Below are 22,320 nucleotides of genomic sequence, written 5' to 3' on the forward strand. Positions count from 1 at the left end.
TCATCAGCATCGGTTCTAATATCAAGCAACATCATCAACCCAACAAACCTACAGACTATTTTATTCATCAACCTTATACAAAGAATTAAAAGCCAATTAAACAACCAGATACTCAAGTTATAACATAATAGACGCATCACGGTGATTTTTCGGTGTATCTGTCAACACCAACCTTCTAAGCTTGTTGCTAGCTCGATAAGCTTCTCGGTGCTGAAGTAGACGGTGTTGAGATGTTGGACCACAATGTCAATCTTTATAATGCTGAAGTTGAGGGTTTTTTTTTTTATGAAAAGGAAAGTTTTTAGCGTTATCCATTTCTCAAATAAGTCTGAGAAAAAGATCAAATGGTCAAAGTCTCAGCAATCCATCGAACCCCACCTCCTCTCTCGTGGGATTTTGGTCGAACAGGCGGCGCGGCGGCGGCGGCGCCTCGTCCGCGGTACAAGCGTGCGTTACCCATGGCCTCGCCGGCGACGGCGACGGCCTCCCTGTGCTGCCGCCTCGTCCGCCTCCCCTTGTTAGTGCCCTATGCCCGCCGCCGCTCGCCGCTCTCGACCCGGTGCTCCGCCGCGCAGAGCCCCGACGCGGTGGACAGGGAGTACGCCGACCTCAACCTCCGCCCGCTCTACCCCAACGTCCGCCCTCTTCTTCCTCCCCCCGGTCTTCCTTCCTTACCCCCCCAAGTAGAGCGCGAGCGCCACCCGTCTCACCGCTCTCTTCTCGTGGTTCACGCAGAGGGGCCATCACCTGCGCATCCGGCAGCACGTCAACCCGCTCAGCTCCTCTTTCTCGGTGAACCTCAACCTCCCTGCCTCCCCCAGCATTTTCAGATTTCAGCTTTCCTTCCTTTGATTAGGTGTTTTTTGTTTTTGTTTTTTCTGTGTAGGAGCCCACGGAGCCACCGGAGTGGAAGGAGGTGTTCGAGGATCCCCTGCTGCCACTCATGGTCGACATTGGCTGCGGTGCGTTCCTTCCTTCTTCCCCAATTCTTTTTTCTTTTCTTTTTTTTCTTTTACTTTGCTGTGCTCATGTGTACTCAGATTGTATCAGCTTTATCTATGAAACGTTGCTATGTAGGGAGCGGGAGGTTCTTGATTTGGCTTGCCAAGAACTCCGGCGAAAGGCGAAACTACCTCGGCCTGGAGATTCGGCAGAAGGTTTCTGTTGTTCCGAGGTTTACTTTAAATGAATTTTGATTTCTGGAATGCATGATGCAATGTGGAGAGTTTTGTGTGCTGATGTGCTCCTTGCTTTGTTTGTTTAGTTGGTGGAGCGATCGCAGTTCTGGGTAACCGAGTTGGGGCTTAGGAATGTGTAAGCTACCTTGGATTTTTATATTAAAGCATCCAGTTTCTTTTTTTCAGAAAATGATGAGGCGATACTATGTGGTTTCATTTTTGCACAGTTATTTTATGTTTGCAAATGCAACAGTGTCTTTCAACCAGATTGTGTCGTCGTACCCTGGTCCCCTGTCACTTGTTTCTATACTGGTGAGCATAGCTAGGTTTAATGTCAGTTTTCCGCGACGTTGGTTGAATATGCTAGTTTAGTTCCTGGTCTGCTTTTCTTTCATGTTTCGTAACCAGAATTTGATATTTTCTTTCTATAGTGTCCTGATCCCCATTTTAAGAAGAGGCATCACAAGAGAAGAGTTCTACAATCGCAGTTGGTGGATTCAATCACAAATAACCTCTGTTTAGGTGGACGGGTATGGCAATTCTTGTATGTATTTTGAAAAGTATACAGTTTTTGCATGAATAATGTGAAATCAGTATTTTACATTAGCATGATTGTTCCTAATATGCATTAGTTCTGTCCAATTGAATACCCTTTTATTTCGATTTTGTGAATAAACAGTATGGTTGGAATCTATTGTGTGAACCAGAATGTGAATAAATGATTGCACATGGAAATTATATTAATAATAAAATTGACTTCTCTGTGATCAACACAATTTTACCGTTCAAGATTTGTCTTGTTGTTCGTAAAGGCATGAGCATCATAGTATTACTTACGTTGTTTATGCTGCTCTGTGGCTTGCTGGGTTGGATGGCCTGAAATATCATTTAGTGGAATTTTGATAATATTAATTGTATACCTGTATAAGTTTTTACAGTTGCCAACTTGCCATCTGTCTACCATGGCGACACGTTATTTTGCAAATTGTCCTCTCAATAACTCACCATTTTTCCTTGTTAGGTTCTTTTGCAATCGGATGTACTTGAAGTAGCTGCAGACATGAGGGAAAGGTTTGATGAATACTCGGATGTGTTTGAGCATGTTGACTGTATTGATAAAGATCTTCGCTGTGACAATGAAGGATGGCTTCTGGACAACCCAATGGGAATACGGACAGAGAGAGAAGTACATGCAGAGTTAGAAGGAGCAACCATATACAGGAGGATGTACCAAAAAACTAGAGTTGTTTCTCACTAGAGATGTTCATCGGTTCAGTGGACACGGGAGTTATCCAAGCAGTAATGGTTAATGGCGTTCAGCTTTAATCTTGCATCCTAAATCAAAGCAGCCATCTTTCACCCTGTGTCGTCTATTACTGAAGCAAGTTTCACTCACTCTGCAATTCAGACAGTCTTGATTTTTGCTTGTCAGATGTGATGAGTGAAACCTGCCAACGGTTCGCATCTCTCCAATGTTTTGGCCCAATTTTTTCTGTCGGATCGTTTTTCTGGTTGAGGACTGCCCTACGACAGATATCTGCGGTGGTAACCATATGTAAGTTCAGCGTCTGCTAGTCCATGATCATGAGCTAATGAACAGCTTTCAGGGTTGGGGTTGTTCTCTAGGAATCGAAGTGTAATATGTCTTGGCAATCTTGATTTTTTAGATAATGAAAGCTTTATTAATCTCAGTAAATTTCATACAATTCTTCTGAAAACACCTCCGGCTTCTACACCCAAAGAGTGCATAAGGCCAACAAGAAAGAAACAAAAGACTTGCCGCAGCAAATCTTGATGGTGAAGGAAATTTTACAAACTTGCCACAGCAAACTGACCATTTTAGAGACGCGGCTGCTAAAGAATGGTGGTTAGGATAGAGAAGAACTTGGCTCTCACCGGTGATAATAGGAGAGAAGGATGATCAAGTTTTTTCACATTACACCGTGTGTAATGATGTAGATCCCTGAACTTTGTATGGCCTGTAAGTTGTAACCTTATGAATGTGTGGCAGCACTGGACATTTTGCTGGCAAAAGAATCATGCAATCTAAAGTAGCTGACAATCTTTTTTTCAGAGGAGCTTGCAATCTTTGAGAATTGATATCACCGTATGGGTTTCATTCTACAATTCGTTTCACAGTAACCGCATGAATGTGTGAACTGCACATTTTGTTGGCAGAACAATCCTGTAAGCAAGTAGCTGACACTATATCTTTGATCATTGTATTAGTGTCATTCTGCAATTCCTTTCACAGTGGATGCTCGATCCTGTATAGGCCTCTGCTTATACAGCCTAACACTTTCTTTCAAACTCCTTTTTTTTAACGTAAATCTCACATACTATCTATGACATTGCAAGATATAAGGCAGTTAGCTAGCATGATGGCAGTTTAGGCAACCGGAACTCATACTGATGCAAGCTGCTAATGGAGCAGGGAGAAATTAATACATCTTGAGACAAACTACAAAGCGTGTTGATGAGCAGGGAGCGGCAGTCAGTTCAAACTGTTTAATATACCTCGCTGCAAACATTGTACAGAGAAACTGAGATGCCAAAACCTCTCTTTCAGTGGCCCTTTGTACATGATCATCTCTTATAACTAAAAGATCAGAGATGAATTGAATTGGCAATCTCTACAAATACATCCACTAACAAACCCAAGAAATACCACTCAAGCTGCATAGCATTAGATTACACATGGTACCTGCAATAGTGGTGAGCATTCCGGTATGGTTAAGAGGTAATAAGTAGAGGTAAATGCAAATATTATGGCAATAGAAGATGAAAATAGAGTTGAACAACAGCATACAAATGATGGATGTCAAAGCAGACTAGCGCTTCGATAGCCGCAATATCCTTGATTTGTTCTTCTCAATTGGAAAATTCCAAATGATATCGTCTAATTTGCTGCAATAATTATTTATAAACTGCACATAAGACACGCGGAGTCAGTTGTGCATGTCTTTAGCAAATCAAAAGCCATTATCCAGATCAATTTATTTTACATTTATACAATTCACAAAAAAATCTAGTGAAGCAAGAAGTTTCATCAGGAAATTATAAGCATTACTATTTTAGATTTCTTAGGTGAAGAAACTACTTGAATATATTTGCCCATGACTAACCTTTAACATTAGGCATGCTTATTTAGCTTTGACAAAACACAAACTGAAAAATAAGATAGCAGAAAATACATACTACGGTCCATGCATGTATACAGGTAGGTCCACATCAGTCTGGTACTACTAGTACCTAACTATTTTCTAGACAGTCTCCGGAAAGCTCTGTGGTAACAACGTAGCAAAATATTTTCCAGCTTTATAACACTAGGCTGTCTACAGCCTAGATGTATCAGGTGCATTTAGCTATACATGGTGTATAGACTGCAATAAACAGCATGATGCAAGTATGAAAGGCTATTTGCATCTGACCTTGTTATAATCTGAGGTGTCTCCAGCTGCTCTTTGCAGTTCAATCATGAAGATTGATGGGGCAACTTCAAAAATCTGACCAGGGGAAACTCAGTATGAAAAGGATTGGAGCTATCCATAATAGAAGGCAATAAAACAACATATGTACTTCAGTAAAAAAGAGGCAAGACTCACTTCAAGCATAACTGTGAGATGACTTGTCTTATTTGCATTTAGACCCTCCACCCTCATCTGAATATATTAATAGCACAACTAGATGTAAGGAATCAAATATGTCCATGGTAATGCTAACTAATTAGCAGTAAAAAAAGTTTTTAGAATCAAAATCACAAGACAAAACATTATAACTCTTTTATTTGCAAAATAACAGCATGAATAATATTAAAACTGTAAGCCCGCATTTGATCACAATTTACCAGCATCCAGACAATGTTATGCCAAAAAGAAAAAAAAAACAAGGCCACAAACAAGACAACAAATTAAAGAGATGCATTACTGGCAATACCATTCAATACTGTTAAACCAGTGGTAAAAGGACTGAAAATGAAGTACTGTTTACTCAGGTTGATAAAACTTGTGCATATATATGTACGAAAAATTGGGGTACAGTTTAATGTAACCCCTTAGACCAGCAACCTAAACACATTCTATTGAATTAATACTTTTGATATCATGATGCTTTTTGTGTCGATTTGGAGGTAGTTTGTGGTTGCTACTTAGACAATAATTTCAAATGTAAATGCCAGCATATCAAATGACGTTCTCTTGACAACTTGTTCAAACATGAGGCTCGATACATTGAAGATAATAAGAAATTTATTTGACTTTACAATAACATATTCACATTCCAGAAAACAATAAGCTTTTCAAGACAGGGTGCTGCTTCTTCTGCTGTTCATGTCTGTATGTCTGTACAATGAACCAAAAAACAGTTGCATTCTAACTATCACAAAATAGACAGAACAACTGCTTGCCAGCTAAGGTGAAGGGGAAGATGATTTGCAATATCTATATAATAGGTAAGTGATGTTGTAACAAGCTATAGGGTGTGGGGCAACAAACTTAACCTTATAATTGCGAATGTGTGTCTTGTACCCCATTGACTGAGCAACAACCTCCATGCTTGACATGATAACCTTTGCTGGTTTGCGTGATAAAAATCTATTTTGAAGCTTGTCATAGTCCTGTAGATCAAGGCATCAAGCATTAGGTCCGAGGAGAAGAAACCCATAATTATCTATAAAACTCACACACAGGGTAAACCATGTACATTTAAACAAGCTTCTAGACAATACCAGTATTGCCGAGTACATACAAAAATAATAAAATCAGAGATAGTTTGAATTGTCTCAGGTTGGGCAGCAACAATATTAAGGTGTGTTTGAGAGAAGGGGAACAAAGATCATCAGATGGGATGGTCTATCATTGTCTTTTTCCTCTGGTTATATGTTAAAATAATTTGAATCAAATGGATTTTCTTTAGTCTATGCATATAATACATGATTGCAAAAATAATGTAAACTGCCACAGCAAATCTCTTGTACGTAAGAACCATGATTTAATGCCCAAACAGCGTATTAATAAAAAATGTAGAACTGGGACATGACATAATAACAGTGTTAGTCCTGTACTCCAACTTTTGGTTTGTGAAACACTAAACATCACAAAATGTCTTGCACCATACCTGTCGGCGATCAAATAGTGCTGCAAGGTTCAAGCCTTGAGATAGAATTATTAGGTCGAATGCATTGAGTGTCAAAGGTCCTGCTTCGTCATCTAAAGTATGGTCAACGTCTTCCTGAAATCAGACAGAAAAAGGACCACAAATTATATATTTATATAATGACAGGTAAAAGGCACAATAGAGCTCCCCGTAAAAAAGTACAGCATAGCTTCAGTGAGAAACAGGCTTTCTGATTAAATTTCATAATTAACAATTGAGCAACTGAAATTCCAGTTTCAGTTACTGGTAATAGTTCTTATTTGGAGCAACTGAAATTCCATTCCGAGGCCTTCATTTGGAACATATTTCGAAGATTGTAGCACATACAAAATGCCATATATATGCAATGATCCCTTTCTAAAAACAATTCTAAGAAAAGGGTAAGCATAAATACCTCAGGATCATCAAAAGCTGCATTGACATCATCAAGATTGACTTCTTCACTTTCAATTTCTCTGGTAGGTTCATAATTCTTCTTAAACCATTCATCATTCCTGATCTCTTCTATCCTGATTCTCTGTTCCAAGTCAAAATTCATATTGAGTCAATAAAATGCCAATGAAAATCAATATCTAGAGATGTGATGTATCTAAACTATAATTCATTGAATTCAATCAGCCAATGGAGATTTTCTTTAGCTAAACACTTCTATAACTTTACTTACTTTATCTGGATTAGGGTCAAGAATTCTGCGAATAAGTGACTTGGCACCATTAGGAAACCAAGCTGGGAATGAATATTCTGCACTCTCTATCTGTATTAAGCAAAAAGGCAGATATAAATTTGTATATTCTGTACAAAAGAAAAACAATTTTAGATAAAAACTTCTATTCCATCCATCAAGGCATATGTTGAACTAATATTCAAATCTAGAAAATAAAAATAGCTATATGCATCTCAACCTGAAATATGCAAATAGATATAGCTCTTAATCAGTCCTACTAGAATGGAATACAAATGTTTATACTTCCTCCAACCAAAAAGAAAAGAGAAACAAGAGCGAAAAGGAGAGGATTTAGCTATGAAGCCATGTGTAATGAGTCTGCTATTGTTGTTGTGCTCCCCTGCTTCTCTGCTAATTCTCCTATTGACAGTAGTAGCATGTTAACTAGTTTATTCTAAAGGATGCCGAGGTTAATTTCCTTTTAGTTGGTTAGTTGTTTCGGCAAGCTTACATTTCTTACTTGCCGGAATGTTTCAGCAGTAGGAAAGCAGGTATGAGAATGAGATCACTATGCTCATGTATCAGAGCCACTGCCAGGATCTGTAATCTTTGACTACTAGCAACACACTACATTACATAAGCTACTTAGCTATCAATTCACTGAGAAGTATCAAGTATGTTTGATATTGTTTTCACATGGATTTCACAAACTAATACCACTAATATGCCTAAATGAGTGGCTAAATAATAAATGTAAGAACATAGTGTATAGTAAAAGCAAATACAAGTAAATGTCATGAGATCTGATCATCCATACAAAGAGATCATGTGCCAATATGATATACACTGACACAAAATCATAAACAGGTAGCAATATACTTATTTGAGCTTCAAAAAAGTTGCCATAGGTTAGAAGAAACAAACCTTCCCGTAAAGGGTAGTCAAATCAACTTCATCAAATGGAAGATAACCTGCCAATAGGACATATAGAATAACTCCACATGACCATGTATCAGCAAGTGCTCCATCATATCCTTTATGACTGAGAACCTGATCCATACAAGGAGTTAAAGGTTGCAGTGAACACATTATCTATAATCATATGAAACACATCACATGGTTTTACTGAGAATGAAAAGTAAAGCATTTTGCCAAATAAAGAATCAAGAGATATCGATCATGATATTTACATTTTTTTTAGAGAAGATGTCTTAAGTTACATGGTGGAACAATGTTATTCAACCTGCCTGAAGGATAAATGTATGAGTATTCCATTACACCTGTTTAACTGAGTAATCTGACATCTTAGGATGAAGGTATATTTAAACCACCCTTTGTTGCATAAGACAATTTTAATGTTTTCTATCTAGGAAAACTCAAAGCAAAGCATGTGATTCAGATGTCACTCACCTCTGGGGCAACATAATTTGGGGTTCCACAGGTAGTACGTAAAAGGGCACCACCCTGCACATGAACAAACTAAATAACTCAACAAAAGGATATGAATATTTGACAAGGCATCAGAAAGGTATGAACCTGAGCAGGCCAGGCGCTGAGTCCAAAGTCTGATATTTTAAGATTTCCTTGGGAATCAAGGAGGAGATTTTCGGGCTGCATACATACAAAATAAAATAAAAAGAAGCCCACAAACTAAACACAAAAAGTTTTCGTATTTTTCTTTTGCCTTATCACCTTTAAATCTCGATGGTAGACACCTTTGCTGTGACAAAAATCAACACCATCAATGAGCTGCTGAAAGTATCTGCGTGCATCAGCTTCATTGAGTCTTCCATGACGAATCTGAAAATGGCGTTGTTCACAGAATAACTAAGCTTCAACATTGATTTGAAAATTCATTTTTGTCTGTTAAATCCAACAAGCACAAGTGGCGATTGTTCATTCCAGAAGTAATGAGGTAGACAACTAGGCAACAGATACAAGAACTAATTTAATTTCAATTTTTTCATAGGTCATATCGAGAAAATGACACTGAAAAGGACACTTATAATTAACAAGCAGGGCCTTACTATTTTATCAAATAGTTCACCGCCAGTGATGAACTCCAAGATTATAAATATCTTCTTCCGGCTTGCCAAGACCTGCACATAACAGAACAGATATTATCACCCAATCAGCACTTGGAAAAGGCAAGTGAGAACAAAGAAGTAAACAACAAAACTTAAAGAGAGAAAAGGGAAAGAGGGTGTACTTCGTGTAGTCTAACCACATTCGGATGCCTCACAAGCTTCATTATAGATATCTCTCTCTTAATCTGCAGGAAATAATTACCCTGAGACATCAGGATTCAGCTAACTTATGCAGCTCAACAACACAAAACTAGAACAGCTAAAACTGCCTTTCCCTTACAAGCATAAACCTGTGAGTTCTTTTTACAAAGGGGTGCTTCTTGACATAGGTACCTTACTTTTTTTTTCTTTTATAACAACAATATCTTAATAGGTATATACAGAAGAACAAACTGCTCGGCAGAAGTTTAAAATTGCGATTCGATTCAACAATCCTGGTACCACCACTGTTAACACTTTGTTGTGGGGAAAGGAAGCTGCAAGCTATACGCCAATTGGACATGAAGCATCAAACCCACCATTGACAAACCGAGGAGAATTTGGCGCAAAAGAGGATGAAAAGAGGGTCGAATTAAACAATCTCCCCCATCCATTCTGTGTCTCAAGGCGCTAGACAAATCCGTGGCATACACTAATTAATTCCCAAGCTAAGCTAGTACAGCAAAATCTCTTGATCAACACGCAAATAGAGAGAACAAAAAAAGGAAAAAAAAACAGAAGAGATAGATGGAGCCGAACGGGGGGCTCACCTGATCCGCCATCTTGTGCTTGAGGATGGAGGAGCGGTCGACCACCTTCATGGCGACGCTCTCCCCGCTCTCCGTGTTCTGCGCGAACTTCACCTTGGCGAACGTCCCCTCCCCGATCGTCCGCCCCACCTCGTACTTCCCCACCCGCCGCAGCGCCCCTCCGCCCACCATCGCGGCCCCACCTCCCTCCCTCCCTGAGCTCCCTCCGCCGCCTCTCCCGGTCTCACTCCGAGACACCCAACTGGCGGCGGCCGCCGCCGACCACAGCTCCCCTACTCCACCGCTAGGGTGGTGCTCAGCTCGACATCGCCATTGAGATGGGGGATTCCGAGCTTTTCAAATGGGGCCGATTTTTTTTCTTTTTGGGTTCTATACTAGCTGCTGCTCGCTTGAGCACGAAGCTGTCGTGTCGTGTGTGTGCGCGTGTGGCGTTGTCTCGATCTGCTACAGTCTGAACAGATGAATTTCTTTTTTAGTAGGAATTTTTGTGGGAGATGAGTGTTTTTTTTTTCGTTTTAGTACTACTTTTTTTCGTGTCCGTCAAAATTGGAGGTAGAAAAGACTGGCTAATAAAAAAGGGAAATGAATGAAAAATGGGTTGCGTTTGGTCAAAAGAAGAAGCAAAAAAATGAAAGCCGCACGGACATACGGAATTGGATTGGCCTAAATGTCAGCTGTATAATGATGTCAGGTACGTTTTGAGACCTCTTCGTCTCCCTCGACAGCTAACCGTCGCTTTCGTTTTCAACCGGAGTTTTGTGGCGGAGCTACTACCCCATCTCAAAACATTGCTATTAGTACAGAACTAAAGGCTGTTCATTTTATTGCTAAAATAAATCTTATCAAATTTTGGTAAGCTAAAATTTTGGCATAGTTACCAAAACGATTTTGCTAAACATCTTCCGCGTGATTATTTTTTCCTGTCATTTGACGTTTTTTGGCCACATGATCTTTGCGCCAAGATTTGTGCAGCAATTGCCGTGGATAAGGTCGACAAGGAGTCAAGGTGTGTTAGTCTTGCCGTGTGAATAAAATACGTGAAGTATGTAATTTTCATATGTCAAATTAAGAAATATCTCTATTGTAATTTACATGTCAGATTAAGTACTAATCGATACAACAAATTTAACATATCTTAAACATCTAAATAAAAATTGATTTCTTTAACCATTGAAAAATTAAGACATTTGAAACTAAAATAAAAAATAAAAATAAAATAAAATTATAGCCCTATATAACTAAAATTACATTTGTAAATTTAGTTGATTTGACATGTAAGTGCATTGTAATTTTGATAAAAATAATATGTAAGTAAATATGTACTTATTATTTTCTTTAAAATATTATATTACAGTCCTATATAACTAAAATTACATTTATAAATTTAAGTTGATTTGACATGTAAGTGTACTGTAATTTTGATAAAAATAATATGTAAGTAAATATGTACTTATTATTTTCTTTAAAATATAAAATTATAGTCTTATATAACTAAAATTACATTTGTAAGTTTACTTGATTTGACATGTAAGTGCACTGTAATTTTGGTAAAAATAATGTGTAAGTTAATATGTATTTGTTATTTTTCTTTTGTAGTCCGTTGGATGTAAATACAAGGGTAAAAAAAAATTGGGTGATTTTTTATTAGAAATCACCCGACAAATAGATAGATGCTCCCTTCCAAAATTTTATATAGTTACCAAAATTTGACAGCAAACTAAATGTAGCCACTTTTTTGGCAACTTTACCAAAATTTGGTAAGGTTGAAAATGGCATCAAAGTGAACAGGCCCTAAATATTATATTTTTTTAGCACTGTAAATCTGGACATCTTTCTATACTAGGGGTGTGTTTAGTTCACACCAAAATTAGAAGTTTGGTTGAAATTAAAACGATGTGATGGAAAAGTTGAAAGTTTGTGTGTATAGGAAAGTTTTGATGTGATGGAAAAGTTGAAAGTTTGATGAAATATTTTGGAACTAAACATGGTCTAGATAGTAATATTTTGGGATAGAGGTAGTACTAGACTACTAGGTTGTGTTTAGCGAAAATAAAAAACGGTTTGGGAACTAATCCCTACACATGCGAAACGAAGTGACTCATTAGCATATAATTAATTAAGGGTGTGTTTGGTTGTAAGCCACATTTTGCCACGCCTAAGGTTAGGCAAATTTGACAGGTGTTTGGTTGTAGCCACAGTTGTGGTAAGATTCCCCTCCAACAAATTGGGTCCCACGTGTCAATGGCTTAAAAAAGTGTGACAAGATTTCCCTAAGCTAAGTAAGTTGTGGCTAACAATTTGATCACCTCACCTTAGGCAAGGTGTGTTAACTTTTATTGGCAAGTAATAGCAAAGTGTGACCGGGAACTAAACAGCCCCTAAGTGCTCCCTCTGTACCATATTATAAGGGATTTTGGGTGGACTTATAATATGGGACGGAGGGGTACTTAGTTAAAACAAATAAAATGAATTAATATGCCTTTAAGCAACTTTTTATAGAAAAATGCACCGTTTAACAGTATGGGAAGTGTGCAAAAAAAGAAGAGAGTAGAAATTGAAAAACTAGAGTAAAGGACACATCCTAAGGCCAAACTTGGAAGCAGCGTCAAAAGTTTAGCCAAGACAAGTACTCCCTCCGTTTTATAATATAAGGGATTTTAAATAGATATGACACATCGACAATAAATCTGGACTAGTCATTAGAGTAAGGGATATGTTAAAAAAAGAAAAAAAAACCTTATTAGCTATAAGTTGGTGTGCTGACGATAACGCAGCAAAACTGCCGCGTGTGGCGTGTTGTTGAGTGCAGCTATGTTGCGTTGGTACTCTACTTTAGTACTCTCTCCGTCCATCTTAAATGCAACCATAACTTTGCACGCTCAACTTTAATCATCCGTCTTAAATTTAAATTTAAGAACATAAGTCACTAGTAAAGACTATTCATATTTTATCATCTCATAACAATAAAAAAATTAAATATAAAAAATCTTCAAATAAGACGGACGATTAAAATTAGACGAAAAAACCATGACTGTACTTAAATAGAACGGAGAAAGTACTACTGTAAAAAAAACGAGGAACTCTTTCTTAGTGGGAATTCTGGAGTTTTGAGGGGCGTTTGGATTTAGGGATTAAACTTTAATCCATATCACATTGGATGTTTGTACACTAATTTAGAGTATTAAACATAGACTACTTATAAAACTAATTGCATAAATGAGAGTTAATCTGTGTCGACGTTTGATGTCGCGATTCCGGTATTTGCATAGTATGGGGATCGTTGATACTAGGATATATGCGAGACTGAGGTAAAAGATGACGACGATGATTTTTATACAGGTTCGGGCCCCTAAATTGTCAGGTAATAACCCTACTCCTGTTGGCCGAAGCCGGTCGTTGCTCTTATTCACCATAATCACACCATTACAATATTTTGGGTAGCCTATCTAAGTGTTGTCGACTTGGCGGTCTGAAGTGCTGACACGTAGTCGACAACAAGGTAGCCTTCCTCCTCGAATCCGCATCCGGCAAGAACAAAGACAAACGCTATGTGTCTCCTATCAGTATCCGCAGTCACCGTAGGGGACTAGCCATGCTTATCTCTGAAGTCGATATCCGACGTCTTGTCTTGGCGTATGTTGGCTTGTATGTTGATCTTGTGTCTTGATCTATTGTTCCGTGTCCCCTCTCCTCCTAGAGGGCCTTTTATTTATACCCATAGGTGTCCCCTTGTCCAAGTAGAATTAGGGAAACCAATATGGATACAATCCGAGTAGTCCTTGTCGTTTCCATGTAGAACTCTATTCATCCTTCCTTATGCGAAACTCATTCTATATCCGAAGGTTGTTTTCGTATAAGACATGGTATGTGGTGGGTCCTGCCGAGATTTAGTCAACTACTATTAGGTATGTGGTATCCATAACCCTAACAATCTGCGAGAAAATTTTTTTAAGTCTAATTAATCCATAATTAGAGAATATTTATTGTAGCATCACATAGGCTAATCGTGGATTAATTAGGCTCAATAGATTCCTCTCGTGAATTAGTCCAGTGTTATGGAATGGGTTTTGTCATTAGTTTACATTTAGTACTTCTAATTAGTGTCAAACATCCGATGTGATAGTGACTAAAATTTTTTAGGCCATCCAAACTCCCAAATTAGTTGATGGGTATGCTAGCAGAGAGGTATGTTAAAATCTTTTCCAAACAACTTTGGGTGGGAAATGAAAGAGAGTTTATGTGTAGCTAGTAGCTACTAACTGATGACAGTAAGAGCAAGTTTAACAGTATAGCCAACTACTAGCTTCAATTCATTTATAGCCAATGTAATAACTCATTCATACAATAGTTATATACTACACTATTAATATCTGGTCCCACCTGTCATACACACACTTCGTCTTGGAGTTCGTGGTACAGCTGGCTACAAATATGTAGTCCGCTGTTTCTCTCTCTCTCCTCATTTATCTTCCTAAAATATGTTTGCAGCTGGCTTATAGCCTACTATTGTACCTGCTCTAGGAGGAAATCAGCGAGGCCGTGGCAACGTTGGAGATCAACTGAGACGCGAGACTAAAATTTGAAACATATACTCCCCGTTTCTAAATATTTAACGCCGTTGACTTTTTTAAATATGTTTGACCGTTCTTCTTATTCAAAAAATTTAAGTAATTATTAATTATTTTCCTATCATTTGATTCATTATTAAGTATACTTATATGTATACATATGAATTTGTCGCAAAATAATTATAACAATAGAATACTAATGGTTCTATTAATCACTTCTCTTTTAAATTTATCCCTATTTTACCCTCAACTATCCTTCCACTCTTATCTATACACCATTTAATAAGGGATATTATAGTCTTTCTTTTTAAATCTTAATATATGCTAAACAATCTAGAATTACAATTGTTTTAGTATGGAGGTAGTAATCTTGATAATTAACTGTGTCATTAGCTATTAGCCAGCAAGTTCGCTGGGCAGCAAAGCGAACTCGCGGCTAGGGATGCAAGTGGGGCGGGCTTTTTTTTCGGCCCGCAGTCCCGCCCCACAAAAAAGCCCGCAAATTTGCGGGCTGGCCATCCCGCGTGGACCTTGCAAAATTGTTTGGCCCATCCCGCACAGCCCGTTGGGCGCCACGGCATTAGGGTACAGATTGGGAGACACGAGACGCAGCCGCAGCGGCGCAGCCGAGACGGGAGACGGGAGACGGCGGCGGCGAGACGGCGTCGCAGCGGCCGCTACTCACGTCTTCCTCGTCACCCATCCATCCAAATCCAGCAGCCGACGCCCTCCAGTCTCCTGATCCAGCGAAATAGTGAATCCAATGCATTTCATACTTCAATTCTTGATAGTTCTTGATAGATCCATCCAATCCAAATCCTGCAGCTTGCGACGCTGCGCTACCGCCTCCAGATCTCTACACACTAATTAAGGTACAAGATCAAACTAACCTTTCATGTGTTTCTTGTGTATTTATGTGAATCAATGAATTGCTTCTCCAAGAATGGCAGCAGGTTGTCTCACTCACTCTATTTGTTTTTGTATATGTTAAACTTTGAGTGTGATTGGTGATCTAGCCATTGTTATACTGGACATCAGTGTCTGCAAATGATCTATTGCATCTTTTTTTTATCTAATTAATGTGGTGCATGATCAGCTACCACTGGTTTGACATAACAAGATTGATAGGTGCTCATTCAGAGAAGTTTCCTTCAGACTAATTTCTTAATTATTAGCTTCAGATTTTTTTTCTTGTTCTATAGTATATAAAGTACAGTTACATGTAGTAGTAATATTCACCCCAGATGTTACACTGGATAATTATTTTTTCATGTTTTCCCTACATCTGCATTAGTTATTCAGAATTTCATCTTGGTGAAATAAACAGAGCACTTACACAACTGTTGGCCCAATCAGCCTATCAGAGTACTGTTCTAATAGAGGACCAATCAGGCACATGTGCTGATAGTAGAGTGCTATGCATTCTTTTTATTATTTGCCCTTCATGATATATAGTCTATTTGTTTTGATTTTTGAAGTGCTATATAGTTCACAAGTGCTCGCAATTTTACTCTTTTCATAAGTGCTCACAATTTTACTATGCTCACAATTTTGCTCTTTTCAGCACAAATTTTCTTCCATGTTGACCCCATCATCGTTTGAAGCTACTGAAGAGGCAACCCTTTTAGGGGCAAAGCGGAAGTCTTCTTTAGATCCTCCTTCAGCCAAGCGACCACGGTCACCTATTTTGCCATTAGTAAGGTCCCCAGGGGTGAGACACATGATGTCCCAAGTGAGCTCTCCATCTGTTAGATCTCCAATGGCAATTATCAATTATTCAAGGCAAAGAACTCCATCACCAGCCCCAACTTCTAATGATATCGATATGACAAATCAGACAAGAGCGACTCCTTGTGGGAGTCACGGTAAGAAATTGCTGACTTTTCTTTGAAATTATTTGTTCTGATTTTTGTCGTTATCTATCCATGTCTATGAATTATTATTTTTACATTAATTGATTGCATGCATGTACTGCAGTTATATAATATGTATGCAATAGCCATTAATTGTTTGTTACAGTAATCTATTCATGTCTATGAATTAATTTATATTAATTGATTGTGTGCATGTACTGCAATTGCACAATATGTATAAACTGAACATAGAGTACTTGTCGAAATGTCGCTGGTATACTTATAATATTCGTATAATACTTGTCAGTGCAGTATTTTTACTTTACTTGTCACTAGTGTATTTATAGCAATATTTTTGTGCTTAGCCACAGGGAGAGCAAGAAAACTAAAATCTACAATGTGGAAAGAATTTGATCCAATACGTACTAATGATAAACTATCACATGCTAAATGTATCCACTGCAATAAGATTTTCGTGGCTAGCCGATCTTCTGGGACTAGTCAGTGCCTTAGACATTTGAAAGTTTGTAAGGTCAGGCTTAGAATGCACCATTTGATTGAGCATATGCATGCCAACTTGTCCCCTACCACCGATGTTATGAAGAATTGAAAATTTGACCAAGAAGTGTCATGGAAAGAACTTCTTAGGATGATTGTGTTGCAAGAGTTACCCTTTAGCATTGTTGAGCATGTTGGATTTAGGAGATTTGTTGCAAGTTTAAATCCATATTTTAAGGTGATATCAAGAACCACACTGAGAAATGATTGTATGGCTGCTTATGAGGATCATAAGTTAGCTTTATTTGATGTCTTGAAGAGCTCAAATTCTCGAGTATCTCTTACTGCCGACATGTGGACTTCCATCCAGAACTTAGGCTATTTGTGTGTTACCTGTCATTACATTGATAATGAATGGAAGTTGCAAAAGAGAATTATAAAGTTTGCTCTAGTGCCGACCCCACATGATGGCATCACTATGTTTAGTGAAATGCTAAAGGCCATTCAGGAGTGGCATATCGAAAATAAGTTATTCAGTGTTACCTTAGACAATGCAAGTGTGAATGATACAATGATGACTCATCTGAAAACCAATCTTGTTGGTAAGACAATGTTGCCTTGTGATGGAGTGTTGTTGCATTTCCGTTCTGCTGCCCATATATTCAATCTAATTGTCCAAGATGGGCTAAAAACCATGAGCAACGCCATTATAGTATAAGAGAAAGTGTTAAATATGTTCGGAGTTCGCAATCACGTGGTCAAAGGTTTGAAGAGATGATTGCTCAAGTGGGAATAAAAACTAACAGACGACCATCGCTTGATGTATCAACGAGATGGAATTCGACATACTTAATGCTCGAGTCATCTTTATTGGTCAGAATGGCCTTTGAAGCCTTGGATCGGCATGACATAAATTATTTGCATCAACCCTTCGATTATCAATGGACAATGGCTGAGAAGCTTTGTGCTTTGTTGAAAGTTTTCTATGAAGCTACTGTTGCAGTATCTGGTACGTTGTACCCAACTTCAACATGCTATTTTCATGAACTTTGGAAGATAAAGATGGTTTTGGACAAGGAGGCTACAAATGAAGATGTCACCATTGCATCTATTGTCAAGGAAAGGAAAGAAAAATTTAAGAAGTACTGGGACGCTCAATACTTGCAAATATGTTTCCCGGTTATTTTTGATCCAAGGTATAAGTACAAATTCATTGAGTTTCGTTTGAAGTCTGCATTTGGAGCTGCTGCAACTCCTTACCTTAAGGAAATCAAGAGTAATATGCAGAAATTGTTTGATGAATATTCTGCCAAGTATGGGGGCTCAAACAACATCAATTCTCAGCCCGAAACAAGTGTTGAGCAGAATGTTGATGCAAGTAATCAATTCGCTGATTGGAGACAGTTTCTACATGACAAAAGCAGGAGCAAAGTAAAGAGTGAGCTTAGTCGATATCTTGCTGATATGCCTCAGGAAGGTGATTTCCAAGATGGGCATGATTTTGATATCTTGAACTGGTGGATGGTAAACAAAACAAAGTACCCTGTGATTTCACGAATGGCACGTGATGTTTTGGCTATTCTAGCAACATCAGTGGCATCAGAGGCAGCATTTTCAACTGGAGAAAGGATCATTAGTGACTATAGAAGTAGACTTTCGAGCAGTACTGTAGAGGCATTGATTTGCCTTCAAGATTGGATGAGGGCAGAAGGTTTGGGTGATTTCTTTGCACGTGATCTTGTTGAGAGTGATGACCAAAATGTGCAACATTCAGGTATTTAAATTGAGATTCGTTTGAATTAACTTGGCTATTCTATATTTTTGTATAGTTGTATACTACACCACTAACATCATTGTTTAATAAAAAAGAAACAATTTGTTTCTTTTTTATTAACATCCAACAGTCCAGCATGTACTCTTTTTTATTAACTCCATTGTTTCTTCGTAATAGGAAGTTCCTATACAGGTGAAAATGCCTATACACCTCTAGTAACATGTAGTACCAGCACAACAACCAGCAGCAGGTTATATATCTCACTATCCTCGATAACTGCTTGTTATTGTCAATTATGTCCTTTAATTCATATTTTGGATGCATTCTTAATTGATGAAACTTAGTACATATTTACTCCATTCTACAATATGGAATAACGTTGTGATCAGTAGGTTGATGAATTCATTTCTAATTTTCGGTTAGTAGTTTCTCCACTCTAACTTTATTAAATTTAATGTGTTGAAGGTAATATAGAAAAAGACCGGAAGAGCTCATGGAGTTGGAAGCAGTTGTTTGTCACTTTGTCAATTGGAATAGTTGGTTTATCATGAAGAGAAAATGCATCATCATCACTCTAACTTTAGTCATGATGTTGAAGGAAAAGAATGGTGTTCTTATTCAGTACTATACTTGTTATGTCATTGAAAAAGAATACTTTCACATGAAAATAATACAGTTTTCATGTGCTAAATTTGGGATATGGAGTAGTTATGTGCTTGTGTGATTGATGAACCTAATTAAACAGAGATGTGCACATTGTGGGCTGTCCAGCGGTGACCGTCGGGCTGAGCAATCCCGCCAAGCTGTGCGGGGCGGGCTGCCATTTGCCCGCACATTCAGTTTGCGGCTGGTGTGGGGCGGGGCGGGACGGCCCACAACCCATCCCACTTGCAATCCTACTCGCGGCTGCGCCCAGCCAGATTAGCTGGGAAGCAAAGCACGAGTCCCGGATGAGCGAACTAGCACGTCGATGCGAGTTCGTAGAGCAAGACTACGAAGATGGGGACTGTAAAAGTGATTGAAAAAAAAAGTAAATGTTTCATTATTTTCTTTTTTGGGGACCGCGACAGGGTTTGAAATTTCGGTTCGAAATTTCCAAAATTTCGCCCCCCACCAGCATGCTCACATCTCGCCCAAAATTTTCGGTTGTTTGCAAATTTTTGTAAATTTGATCAAATTTTATTCAAAATCAGTCAAAATTTTAAATAATTTCGGCCAAAAATTTCTGAAATTTCAGTAATTTCAGTCCCCGGCAAATAATCGAATTTCAAAATTATAAACCCTGGACCGTAATGGGGATCGATGAGGCCAATGGGTGACTGAGAAGGGGCAAACGCTAAGCTAGACTAGTGACGATAACACTAAAAATACTAGACAAGGCCCCCCAAGTTGCTGTAACAATAGGACGAAACTCCACAGGATCGCAACATTACTAAACATCTATAATACAGTGTTTTAGCAGGTAATAACTAATAAGTATTAAATGTTCTCGTCCTATCAGGAGTAACCATTGTGAGACGGCTACAATAGGGTAAAAAGAGTTAAACTATCTTATTTGTACAATGTCTTTGACAAAAGTCATGAAAATAAATCATGGCCAGAGACTTTGGTGATATTTCTTAAGCTGGCCCCACCTTATTTCTCACTAGCGCGCTGATATATTGTGGAGTGCATGATTTGCTTACTATTGTCTATTGTCTGTAGCCCTAGCCCACACTACTGGCACACTATTACCGAATTCGGTAACATGGCTGATACCCCCTACCTAGGTAAACAACAACCATATGTATGAAAGTTTAATAACAAAGAGCTACTTTGCTAGATTAACCTCATACATATTGTGAAAGTTTAATAACAAAGAGCTACTTTGCTATGCCCCACCTTATTAATTTATCAAATAGGGTATTCACAATGTGCTAAATAAGTGGATAGTAAGGGGTCATTTTAATTAGTCAAGATATAGGTAAAGATTTCCCCTTGTTATTTTCGTTCTCTATTGTTTCCTTGATTTTTGGTGTTCTTTCTTGTCCCAGAAATTCTCCTATTTGTCTCTCTCTGTATAAGAGTCATACGATCCAAGTAAAGTAGATCACCATTCATGCTATCATGCGTTGCACATCACCTTGTAAACCATGGGTCCGACTACTTATTTCTATGTGAAGATATGCTGTTGCTTATAATTTATGTGTACGTGGTGTGCATTGCATATAACCGCCGTTCTCTAAACTAATCCAATTTGTGGTACTATCAAGGTGCATATTCTTATTTGGAATAGTTAAATTTTCATGTAAAAATATAGCAAATTCTGGGATTATTAGATATGTTGTAGTGCAGATTTTTTTTTCCTATATATACATTTATGGTTTTTCTTTGAAGGATCTGGGCCACCAATCCATCTGCTACAGTTAACCAGCCCAACCCAAAGTTGGTGAGGTCCCCCGCGACAGGATGAACCATCGGAGCGCCAGGATGCGTGAAGCCGCGGAGGTCGGAACGACACATGATGACAGCACTGCGATCCGTGGAAAGACAGACCAATGTACTGGCGTCAGCACTGCTGACATTAGGGGCATATTTCGTTGCTCGCATGCGTGTTTGAGAGACGTACCAATGTACCGGCGTCAGCACTCCTGATTCACCTCTCTCATTCAGCCTGAGTTTGATCTGGCTTTGGAGATATATGTGCAGATGTCTGGTTGTTCGCTTGAGATGAACTTGGATGTGATGAGATGCCATTATTTGGTTTGTTACAGCAAATGGTGAAATGGGATGGTTGCTTGCAGGAGATGTTGGTCCCCATCAGTTGCCCACTTCTTATTATAAGCCATAACGGCTTATTAGCGATTAGAAAATGATATGTGAGTAAAACTTTTGTATGTATGTTCTTAGTGATTGAAAAGCTAAAGTTGAAAAAAAACTATGTTGAAAAAACATTAAAATCAAATTCAAAATCAAATTTTAAAATTCAAATTTTGGCTTTGGCTTATAAACTATAGGGCAACCGATGAGGCCCGTTGATTGGTTGGATGGATATATCTTGTGTGTGTAGATACCCATTCTTATGGGTGGTGAGGTTACCCCATAAAATTTGTGGAGTGAAATTTTTTTCAAGCCCCTAATTTTGTTTATAAGTGCTGAGGTTAATCTGTGATAAAGGTTATAGATTTAAATTGTGTTACCCGTAATTACCTACTACTCCATTTTTGAGATTTTTTTTCTTGGAGAATCGATGGTCTGTGTATGTATGTTTTACTGAGATGGTCATTTTTTTAAGAACCAGTGAGCAGCATTGATGAACTAACTTTTTGTTAACGAATATAACAGAATCGCTTGCCTTACTAGATCAAAATTCAAGAGTGGTTATTATAGCAAAAATCATCTGTATAATATTATTGACAACATTGGTATATTTGACAATTCAAAACAAACATATAAACGTACGTGCTCATGGCAAGTTTTTTACAAGGAACCAATTTTATAAACAAGTTAGTAAGCACATATACAAAACAAACCATCCGTATCAGCTATGTTCTGCTTGCAAGCTTTTGTACAGGTAACTTCAAACTCTCAGCATATTAGTATATCTACGATTGAGCATTCTGAAAATTGTGGTGGCCTATCTTAATATATGAAAGCAACAAGCTCTCTCAAATAGGGACGTGCCACATCATCCGAAATAACAGGGACCTTAGGATGGGAATGGTGAGAAAGATGGACCGTTGGTTCATTTGGATTGGAGAACAATCAAGAGGCTTCCAAAGCAAATGTCGCTATGCAGATTACTTCACATGTCTA

The 22,320-nt window shown here is 38.3% G+C and overlaps 2 protein-coding genes across 3 annotated transcripts; one reads left to right on the forward strand and one right to left on the reverse strand.

The window, feature by feature from the left end:
• The first annotated feature begins 328 nt into the window (after positions 1 to 328).
• On the forward strand, positions 329 to 3,251 carry LOC127777165 (uncharacterized). Of its 2 annotated transcripts, XM_052303715.1 has the most exons (8): positions 331 to 635; positions 736 to 792; positions 887 to 962; positions 1,078 to 1,157; positions 1,265 to 1,314; positions 1,406 to 1,490; positions 1,610 to 1,708; positions 2,200 to 3,251. In XM_052303715.1, exons 1-8 carry the CDS (start codon positions 345 to 347, stop codon positions 2,434 to 2,436), a joined length of 975 nt encoding a protein of 324 aa, XP_052159675.1. In that variant the 5' UTR covers positions 331 to 344; the 3' UTR covers positions 2,437 to 3,251. The 2 variants fall into 2 exon arrangements, with proteins under 2 accessions (XP_052159669.1, XP_052159675.1); XM_052303709.1 differs by having other exon boundaries at positions 329 to 792; positions 1,078 to 1,174.
• A 337-nt stretch (positions 3,252 to 3,588) lies between these two features.
• On the reverse strand, positions 3,589 to 10,261 carry LOC127777155 (CBL-interacting protein kinase 8). The gene is made up of 15 exons (XM_052303697.1): positions 9,833 to 10,261; positions 9,206 to 9,268; positions 9,024 to 9,095; positions 8,689 to 8,796; positions 8,533 to 8,607; positions 8,407 to 8,460; positions 7,921 to 8,046; positions 6,997 to 7,086; positions 6,727 to 6,849; positions 6,294 to 6,407; positions 5,677 to 5,793; positions 4,784 to 4,840; positions 4,610 to 4,684; positions 3,988 to 4,105; positions 3,589 to 3,882 (listed from the first exon to the last, which is right to left on the reverse strand). Exons 1-14 carry the CDS (start codon positions 10,001 to 10,003, stop codon positions 4,010 to 4,012), a joined length of 1,341 nt encoding a protein of 446 aa, XP_052159657.1. The 5' UTR covers positions 10,004 to 10,261; the 3' UTR covers positions 3,589 to 3,882; positions 3,988 to 4,009.
• Between the last annotated feature and the right edge of the window lie 12,059 nt (positions 10,262 to 22,320).

This window comes from Oryza glaberrima, chromosome 1 (assembly GCF_000147395.1).
Source record: "Oryza glaberrima chromosome 1, OglaRS2, whole genome shotgun sequence".
Classification (NCBI taxonomy): domain Eukaryota; kingdom Viridiplantae; phylum Streptophyta; class Magnoliopsida; order Poales; family Poaceae; genus Oryza; species Oryza glaberrima.